General features: G+C 39.1%; 1 protein-coding gene across 1 annotated transcript; it reads right to left on the reverse strand.

Annotated features, from left to right (window-relative positions):
- Positions 1 to 769: 769 nt before the first annotated feature.
- On the reverse strand, positions 770 to 10,032 carry LOC139941775 (alpha-N-acetylgalactosaminide alpha-2,6-sialyltransferase 2-like). The gene is made up of 9 exons (XM_071938391.1): positions 10,027 to 10,032; positions 9,584 to 9,712; positions 7,619 to 7,784; positions 6,211 to 6,394; positions 4,984 to 5,122; positions 4,119 to 4,222; positions 2,857 to 2,946; positions 1,649 to 1,739; positions 770 to 937 (listed from the first exon to the last, which is right to left on the reverse strand). Exons 1-9 carry the CDS (start codon positions 10,030 to 10,032, stop codon positions 770 to 772), a joined length of 1,077 nt encoding a protein of 358 aa, XP_071794492.1.
- Between the last annotated feature and the right edge of the window lie 853 nt (positions 10,033 to 10,885).

Here is a 10,885-nt window from a genome sequence, read left to right on the forward strand (position 1 = left end):
GGAACTGTTCACCATTTATGTCAATGAGAATTTTGGGATTTTAAGTTTGAACTCCTTCTTATGAGTATTTTTTAATCCACATCATGGTTTTGATATTAAGATCTCGATTCCATTTTAGTCTGGTTTTAAGTGAGTTTTCGATAAGAGTTCTCATTTTTATTTGCACTGAAAACGGCCGGCCATTTCTAACTGTAATTGAGGTTGTACTTTTTGTACTGTTCAATTGTCTTAACTTACAAAATATATACAAAAATAAATATACATTTTATAAATAGCGAAGTTTGCTTCCTCAGTCATGTCTAAACCGAACACCTACCTTTTGTTTCTACACAAATTGTACATCTAAAGTTTTGAAATGTATGGATTTTTCTTTTTTAACCAAACCTGAAACTTGTTAATATTTTGAAACTGGACATTGGACACTATTGGTAATTGTCAAAGACCCGTCTTCTCACTTTGTGTATCTCAACATACGCTTAAAACAACAAACCTGTGAAAATTTGAGCTCAATTGGTCGTTTAAGTTGCGAGATAACAATGAAAGAGAAAAACACCCTTGTCGCAAGTTGTGTGCTTTCAGATGCTTGATTTCGAGACCCTCAAAATCTAATTCTGAGGTCTCGAAATCAAATTTGTGGAAAATTACTTCTTTCTCGAAAACTACGTTACTTCAGAGGGAGCCGTTTTTCACAATGTTTTATACCATCAACAGCTCCCCATTACTCGGTACCAAGTAAGGTTTGAGTAATTACCGATAGTGTCCAGTGCCTTTAAGCTCTTGTGTACAAGTTAATAATACCACGTTCGTGTAGAAGGTGCCATAGTTTGTCCTCTGACCTGAAGTCGTGGTTGGCGTAATGAACCCGTTTGTAGAAGGTCTTGTCATAATAATGGTCGGAAAACTTGGCGTCGCTTCCTCCAAAACCATACACGTTTACCTGGTAATAATAAATAGCATAATGATGGTGGTTGTTGTTTCGGTAGTTGTCGTCCAAGACCCGCCATTTTCCCCAAACAGGAGTGCTACATTTTGTAGAGCGCTATTTATTTTGTTCATGTTCTTTGGAATAGCGCTGCACTAGCACTGCATATTACTAATATTGATCATCAACGGTGGACCCAAGAATACATACACATTTTGACTGAAATGCCGTCAAATTTGTTCGATTGTGAAATAAACCTCTTCTTTTTGTCTTTTTCTTTTTTACAAACAGCGTTATGAAATAAAATTTGACTAAATCTTGATCTTGCGAACATTATCATGATGGCCCAATTCCATGTACATTTTCGAAACCACGGCATAGAATTTGGGCTTCTTTCGCATGATAGAAACCCTGAATGAAAAACGCACGTTTTCTAAATCACTGAAGGAACATACGTCAAGCCCCAAATCGTAATTTCGAAATGGCCCTATATGCACCGAGGCCAAGAAAACTCTGCTTTCAGACCCACATTCACGCAGCATCTTGATTGCCAATTTACACACCATACTAAACTTCAAATCATTCGTGCTTTTCAACTGTATCTATAAGAAAATAAAAAACAAAATAGAAATTGATCCTTCTTTTCTGTGTTGAAACCTTGCCGCTTAAATCTCCACAAGATTCACAATAAATAGAATATTAATAAGTTATGTAAAAGATACAAACCTCGTCACATGTGTGTAACGCCAGAAGCAGCATACTGGCACCCGTTGAAGGTGTATGAACGCTTCTAAATTTGGCCGGGGAGTTTACCCAACTGAAAGTTAAAACAAAACCCTGTTATTTATGTGGTATTCCCCCCCCCCCCCCCCCCCGTCATTTTAGCCACTGGACACCTTAAGTATTAATTGTCAAAGACGAGTATTCTCTCTTGGTGTATCCCAACATATGCATACAATTACAAATCTGGGATTATTTTGACTCCATTGATCATTGAAGTTGCAAGAGAATAACGAAATAAAAAACACCCTTGCTGCACGATAATGTGATACGCTTTCAGATGCCCAAAAAGGGCTTCAGACCTGAAGTCTTTTTATTTTGATTTGAATATATTTGAGTGAGAATTTCCTCTTTCTCAAAACTACGTTTCTCACAATGTTTAATACTATCAAAAATGGGTCAAACTGACGCCGAATCTTGGTCAGAACCCCTGGGATCCTGAATCCGGGTCAATTTCGTACCGGGTCTCAGAGTGTGAGATGAGATCAATTTCGTACCGGGTCTCAGAGTGTGAGATGTGGTCAATTTCGACCCGAGTCTCAGAGTGTGAGATGTGGTCAATTTCGGCCCAGGTCTCAGAGTGTGAGATGTGGTCAATTTCGACCGGGTCTCAGAGTGTGAGATGAGGTCAATTTCGACCCGGGTCTCAGAGTGTGAGATGAGGTCAATTTCGACCCGGGTGTCAGAGTGTGATATATTGTCAATTTCGACCCGGGTCTCAGAGGGTGAGATGTGGTCAAATTCGACCCGGGTCTCAGAGTGTGAGATGTGGTCAATTTCGACCCGGGTCTCAGAGTGTGAGATGTGGTCAATTTCGACCGGGTCTCAGAGTGTGAGATGAGGTCAATTTCGACCCGGGTCTCAGAGTGTGAGATGTGGTCAATTTCGACCCGGGTCTCAGAGTGTGAGATGTGGTCAATTTCGGCCCGGGTCTCAGAGTGTGAGATGTGGTCAATTTCGACCGGGTCTCAGAGTGTGAGATGTGGTCAATTTCGACCCGGGTCTCAGAGTGTGAGATGTGGTCAATTTCGGCCCGGGTCTCAGAGGGTGAGATGTGGTCAAATTCGACCCGGGTCTCAGAGTGTGAGATGTGGTCAATTTCGACCCAGGTCTCAGAGTGTGAGATGTGTGTTTTAACAGTGAAGATATTCTACCTTAGTTTAAGATATCTCATGAAGTCAGGGTGAACCAGCTTGATGTTGTTCGCTGTTAGTTGCTTTGGAAACTTTGGCGGCATCATCCACCTGAAATTAGTTCAAACAGATTGAGAAAGCAAAAGTAGATCATTTGTTTCAATTAATGACTTACAAAATATTTGTATATTTTCTATTCACGTAGTAGCGATCTTTTTTAAGACCAGTCTTCCCACTTGTAGTATCTCAATATGCATAAAATAACAAACCTGTGAAAATTTGAACTCAAACAGTCGTCGAAGTTGCGAGATAATAATGAAAGAAAAAGCACCCCTGCCACACGAAGTTGTGTGCTTTAAAATGCTTGATTTCGTGACCTCAAAATCTAATTCTGAGGTATCCAAATCAAATTCGTAGAAATTACTTCTTTCTCGAAAACTACTTTACTTCAGAGAGCCGTTTCTCACAATGTGTTATACTATCAACAGCTCTCCATTATACTCGTTACCAAGTAAGGTGTTATGCTTATAATTATTTTGAGTAATGACCGATAGTGTCCAGTGCCTTTAAAATTAGTTTTGATTAATCTATATAAAAAAGGGGGAGCCTAGATTGACAACAAACACAAACAGAAGGACATTCATATGGTTTCACCCATACAAGATTTGGCAGGTGAAAGTGAAAGGTAGTTCCTGATCGCTTGGCACCATTCGGAAAGCACTGGGGAAACATCTGGACGAAATAAGGGAACAAAATGTGAGGGTAGATCTTTTACAGTAGATTGCGCTTTTGTGAACAATACGAATCCTTAAGAAGACCCTTGAGATCTCTGAAAGACTGGAGGAGGTATCGGTGTCCAAGGGAATTCCTTCTGCCTGAGATCTTGATGTCCATCATATGAGAAATTAGCATGGCTTGGAGGAGAAAGGTTCAAAAGAGGGCGCTGTCAAAAGAAGTTTGTACATCAAGCCCTTTTCGAAACCACTGCTTCGGCTTTGGATTCGGTTTAGGCTTGCGTGGCCCCGCAGTTGTTTTAACAATGCTGAGCGTGCTTTGCGTACGTGCTTTGCCTACGAGAGGACGGAGCCTGAAGCCGAATCCAGAGCCAAAGCCGTAATTTCGAAAGGGGGCACAGTTTGCCTTATGGGGGACAGAATCTACAGGAGCAGAATTTCCGTTTTTCTTCTTTCTTTCGCATTCTGTGTTTATATGAAATAACAATGTAACTATTTAATCCCATTGGTTTTCTCTGCATGGTTTCTTTTAACACATATGATATTTACCATCCTTTGCCTGAAGAAACCCTGGTCGGCCGCCGTTTGTTCAAAACATCTGAGATAAATTTGTAAGTCCATAAACTATTTGCAAAGAACACATATCGTATACCCTGCAAAAAAAAAATGTAACAACATTAAATAAGAATGATCAAAATACTACTTCGGGTTACAGTTGACAAAGGGTGGAGAAGAAGGGGCGAGCGGAACAAAAGAATATACGCGTCAAAAATGTCAAATTATTCATGTTTTCAATTATTGATTGTTGTGTACAGGTACTGCATTTAATTACATTTTAACTGTATTTTCTCCGAGGTGTTATAACTGTATGGATTTTAATAGGGTTTTTTATTGTTCAGCCCCCAGGAGCATGGTTCATGGATGTGTGCTATATAAACTGCCATTATTATAACCACTGTAGTATTGCCCCTGAGCTCTGCTATTTTGAAAATGCACTGTATCAATTCTGGTACAATGGCCACATGGCTTAATGTTCGATCCATTAGTGTCTTGCTCAAAAACACAAAAGTTCGGTTTGACAGTAGGTTCTATCCCAGAGATTTGGTTCCCCAACACGGCGAACTGTGTACAAACTGGTGTCTCGAAATCAAGCACCTGAAAGCACACAACTTCTTGTGACAAGGGTATTTTTTCTACAGTCTTTTTTTACAGGTTTGATATTTTATGTATAAACATGTTGAGATACACCAAGTGAGAAGACTAGTCTTTGACAATTACCAATAGTGTCCAGTGTCTTTAAGATTATATTTTGTTTTGTTTTAAAATGTGTGGTTTCAAAAACAGAAAACTTACAAGAGGAAAATTCTCTCAACCAAAACACGTAATGAATACAGAACTGCATTATGACATTTACCTCGTCAGCTGGTGCACCGTAGAACCCGGTTCTGAATCGTTGAGCGATGGAATTGTAGTAGGTTACAAGCGTGAAACAATAGAAAGACGTCCGGGTACCAACATCGCTCTCGTGACCTTTGGTTAAAGCTGTATTTACCCTGACATGTAAAACAGAAAATGCGTGTTTTTTTTTAATGGAATTAGTAGAATTTGAAATGGCTATTTAAAGTTATCTTTTATGTTACTTTTGCGCATTGTACCGTAGTCTTGGTCCCAAGACCATTGGTGTTGCGCGGTCACACACAACCAACGTTCCGATTATGCCCGGCAAAAACTGTCCACGCTTGTAATGAACGAACGCTAGCGGGCGCTCTGTTTCTCTGATTTAGATCTCACCATAGACCTTATCGCAAATACCAATGCGCAAGCGCAGGCTGTTGAATGAGGTGCATTGTGGGATATATATGAATCAAATTTTGCTACCAGCTAGACCACAATGCATCTAATTCCAAGCTTTACGCGCGCGCCCCAGTATTTGCGAAAAGGTCTATGGTGAGCACAGGACATAGACCTTTTCGCAAATACTGGGGCGCGCGCGTAAAGCTTGGAATTAGGTGCATTGTGGTCTAGCTGATTACAAATTTGATTCATATATATCCCACAATGCACCTCATTCAACAGTCTGCGCTTGCGCATTGGTATTTGCGATAAGGTCTATGGTGAGATCCGTAAATCAGAGAAACAGCGCCCGCTAGCGTTCGTTCATTACAAGCGTGGACAGTTTTTGCCGTGCATAATCGGAACGTTGGTTGTGTGTGACCGCCCAACACCAATGGTCTTGGAACCAAGACTAATTGTACCGTCGTTTTAAGGCATTGACACCTTTGGTAATTGTCAAAGACCAGTCTTCTCACTTAATTGGTGTATCCCAACACTATGCATAATAACAAATCTGTGAAAATGTGGACTCAATTGGTCATCGAATTTGCAAGAGAATAATGAAAGAAAAAACACCCTTGTTGCATTGCTTTGTGTGCTTTCAGATGCATAATGCTTCAGCTTTAGTAGTTTATTATTTGAGTGAGAAATTACCTCTTTCTAAAAGAAAATATACTTCAGAGGGAGTCGTTTCTCACAATGCTTTATACTATCAGCAGCTCTCTATTGCTCGTTACCAACTACGTTTTATGCTAACAATTATTTTGAGTAATAACCAATAGTGGCCATTCCCTTTGAAGCAGCCTACCTGAACACATAATCGTTTGCATCGATTTCTTTGCCCATCATCGAACCGTTGAGCATGCCACCATTTCCAATCACCGCACATCGTATGCATTTCTTGTCGTTAGGAATGCTACCTTTCACCATACGATCGTCAAACATGTATCTGTTGTGGGAGGAGTTTAAGAGAGCGAGGGCAGAAGCGACGCCTGCAAAAACAAAAATAAATAAATAATAATAATAATAATAATAATAATTGGTGTACCTATAATAATAGTAATAATACCAACACTTATATATCGCCTTAATCATGTTGACATGCTCTAGAGCGCTGAACATTGCATAAGTAATGGACAAATAAAAAATAATATATAAAAAAAAACAGAAGGAGGGGTTTTGGAAGTCCCATCCGATATGTTGGGACCTGGGGCCCAAATTCATAGCGCTGCTAAGCACTATAGTTTACTTAGCATGACATTTGTTCCTTGATAAAAACAGGATTACCAACAACATTTCAATTTGTCTCATATTGCGTGGTACTGGTATTCAGCTGTTGTTTGCTTAGCATGAAAATCACGTGGAAATTTGGTTGGTAGTCCTGTTTTTATCAAGGCAAAAATTCCATGCTAAGCAAATTTTGGTGCTAAGCAGCTCTATGAATTTGGGCCCATGCAGAGGATAATTTAATGTATGACGGTGACATCATGACCAATCAACCAGACCAATCAAACAGTCTGACCTACAGGCAACTATTCGCCAGAGTTGACTGCTACCTCTATAGCCCTTTCCCAAGAGCTGTTAGGATTTGGAACAGGCTACCAGTGGCTGCAGTCACTGCAACCAATCTGAACGGGTTCCAAAGAGAAGCACTGCCAGCTATAAGAGGGATTGAGCTTCAAATCTCTCTCAGGACAAATTGACAACAGCACCATCTGATAAGCACAGTATTGACAGCATAAGCACAGAGCACAAATGGATTTTGCAACCCACCCTCTCCAGGACAGCAGCAATGCTTTTAGGAGAGTATAACATTTCAGAATTCAAGATTCATGATGAATGGGAAAATTACAACATTATCTATCTGCTCGAGATGACGACATCCAGTACTGATAAATACCGTATTTCCGCGACATTCCTGAAAACATCGCTCTGTGATTTTCACGTTTTTTCTCAAATAATGAAGCTGAAACTTGTAACAAATAAATTATTTTAAATACATCTTCATTCACAGTGAGTAGGGATTAATGTTATATGGCCCAAAACAAACGGTATCAAAAACCCTTTAAAGTAGCGAAGCTTTCCCTGAACTAGTCTTGGCCCAAGACGACATTGACTGATAGTAGATAGTGTACTACACTGAGCGTAGTATAGTACACATCCACTATCATCACTGTCGTCTTAAGCCAAGACTATGCCGAAACAAGCTGACTTACTCATCTCCTTCATATCTTTCCATCCAAAGTTACCACCAAATTTGGAAAGTCGCTGGTACTCTGCCTTGCTATAGTGTTTATTCCAGGCCAAGATGGGTGTTTCCGCAGCGAAATGCCTCGCAGGTTGGTCCGACATCATCTTCATTCGTACCGATGTTGGACATTTCTACATGGGTTGTCAGAAAAATCAAACTCAAAGGTTAAACAACTTTTAGTTGTTCATAGTCTCATAAAATCAAAATATGACGAAATATATCAGGTTTAGGGTCGACAGCAAGTTGCAGAGGGAGCATTTTCCCATTTCTAATTGTGTTTTAGTGGTCTCCTGAAGACAGAGGGCGGTGTTCAAAATGTCGATAACACAACAACGGCTCCTTCCAAAGACGAATATAACGAAATATATGTTTTGGGTCAACAACAAATTACAAGGAGAGCATTTTCCATTTCTAAAATGTTTGTCTCTGTTCTCCTATAGACAAGCAGAGTGTGTTGTTCGAAATGTCGAGACCAGGGGCCAATTTCATATAGCTGCTAAGCACAAAAATCTGCTTAGCATGAAATTTCATCCTTTATAACAACAGGATTACCGACCAAATTTCCATTTGCTTGTTACTGGTTTTCAGCTGTTGTTTCCTGAAAATCACATGGAAATTTGGTTGGTATTCCTGTTTTTATCAAGGCTAAAATTTCATGCTATATAGGCAAATTGTTGTGCTTGTAGCAGTTCTATGAAATTGGGCCCAGACTGATTCCGGAAGCTCACTATTTGCTTACGGTGAACAGAGCCATGGAACTGGGTCAATACCCGAACCCACATTCCGCTGAACAGAAACACTAGACTTAGAGTCCAGTGCCCTTTGACCGCCTGGCCACTACACGCCACTCGGCTAGGACCAACAAATAAATAGGACAAATTGCGTTTAATGTTGATCGATAGGGATCGATTATGAATCGATAAATGTGTGGCGCTTATATTTCCATGATTTAAAATCAGACTGACACAATCCGATGGGGTTGCTGGATGATTAAATTAACGGCACTGGACAACTTTGGTATAGTTGTCAATGACTTTGTGTGTATCTCCACATTATGCATAAAATAACAAACCTGTGAAAATTTGGTCGTCGAACTTGCGAGTGAATAATTAGGGGGAAAACATCCTTGTCGCACAAGTCGTGTGCTTTCAGATGCTTGTCATGCTATACAATGTGTTATTCTATCAATAGCTCTCCATTGCTCGTTACCAAGTTTTATGCTAACAATTATTTTGAGTAATTGCCAATAGTGTCCAGTGCCTTTAAAGGAACACGTTGGATTGGATCGGACGAGTTGGTCTATAAAAAGCGTTTGAAAACGTTTGTTATGAAATGCATATGGTTAGAAAGATGTTTTAAAAGTAGAATATAATTATCCACACAAGTATCACTCAAAATTGCACGGTTTTCCTTTTAGGTCGCGAACTAACACGGTAGGCCATTTATTTGACTCCCATAATGGTCGACAGTGTTAGTCGACGAGGTAAAAAAAAAAACACGCAATTTCGAGGCATTGTTGGTGTAGATCATTGTATTCTACTTTTACAACATTTTCTACCCATATGCATTTTATAACAAACGGTTACAGAACGCTTTTTAAAGACCAACTCGACCCATCCAAGGCAATGTGTTCCTATAACTTTATACCATTTATGTGACCTTCTTTTTTGTTAAACCGAGAATGTTAAAACCAAACTGAGTACGTCCTCCCTTTGTTCTCCTGATTCAATGGAACTTTTGCAGACCATTGTTAAAGATGGAAATTTGCATCTGGGATGAAGTAAAATCATTTTGGTTTCCCCATAATTATACACCGATGTGTGTTAGCACTGTATACTCAGTACTTTCCAGAGCTCTGTGAACAAAAATCACAGGCATATGACTCGGATGGGATTCGAATCCACGACCTTTAAGAGCAGTGTCCACTTACCAAATAACGAATGAACTGGCTGTCGAGCAACGAATGGTTCTGAAAAGATTGCCATCCGTTTGTTCTTGATTTTGCCCTTTGAATAACTTTCCGCAAGAAAGTCTTACAATGATTCCCTTCACTAAGACCCTTAAGGTAGTTTTCCACATTTGTGACGAATATCTGCTCATTCGTTAAATTTTTCGGCCATGTAGAATTTCCGTCTTTATTATTTTGTTCTTTTGTTGAAGCAGCATTTTTGTCTTGATTGTCATTTTCTTTTGTTGAAGCAGCATTTCCATTTTTGTTGTCATTTTCTTTTGTTGACGTAACATTTCCATATTTGATGTTCTTTTCTTTTGATGGCGCAACATTTCCATCTTTATCGTTTCGTTCTTTTCTTGATGCAGCATTACTGTCATTATTGTCGTTTTCTTTTGTTAAAAAAGCATTTCCATCTTTACTGTCATTTTCTTTTGTTGACGTAACATTTCCATATTTGATGTTCTTTTCTTTTGTTGACGCAACATTTCCATCTTTATTGTTTCGTTCTTTTCTTGATGCAGCATTACTGTCATTATTGTCATTTTCTTTTGTTGAAGCAGCATTTCCATCTTTGTTGTCATTTTCTTTTGTTGACGTAACATTTCCATATTTGATGTTCTTTCCTGGTGTTAAAGCAGAATTTCCATCTTTATTGTCATGTCCTTTTGTTGAAGCAGCATTTCCATCGTTGGAATTATTTCCTTTGATTAAAACAGCATTTCTGTCATTATTGTTTTGTTCTTCAGTTGAAGCCGCAATTCCATTTTTATTGTCGTTTCCTTTTTTGGTTTCATCTTTTCCGTCTTTATTCTCGTTTACTTTTGGTGAAGCAGCATTTCCATCTTTGGTGTTTTGGTCTTTTGTTGAAGCAGCATTTACATCTTTATTCTCATTTTCTTTTGTTGAAACAGCATTTCCATCTTTATTGTCACTTTCTTTCGTTGCAGCAACATTTCCATCTTTGATGTAATTTTCTTTTGTTGAAGCAGCAACAGAATCTACATATAACCTAAACGTAGAAATGTCAACAGAGAGAACTGTTAATAAACTCAAATGAAACCTTTCCCTACAAAAATGTTTTGAAATGTTAGGGCGGTGTTTGTGTTAAATTGTTCTTTGTCTTGTGTTCCTCTTGCTTGTGATGAATCACTCTCGTGCGCTATGAGCCCTTTTGATGGATTTTGGCGCAAATACAAAAACTCTATTATTATTGTTCTTATTAAATCAAACATGTTTTCAATAGTCTGACTTACATTAGTGCATAAGGCGTTCACTGGC

Source organism: Asterias amurensis, chromosome 9, assembly GCF_032118995.1.
Source record: "Asterias amurensis chromosome 9, ASM3211899v1".
NCBI classification, from domain to species: Eukaryota; Metazoa; Echinodermata; class Asteroidea; order Forcipulatida; family Asteriidae; genus Asterias; species Asterias amurensis.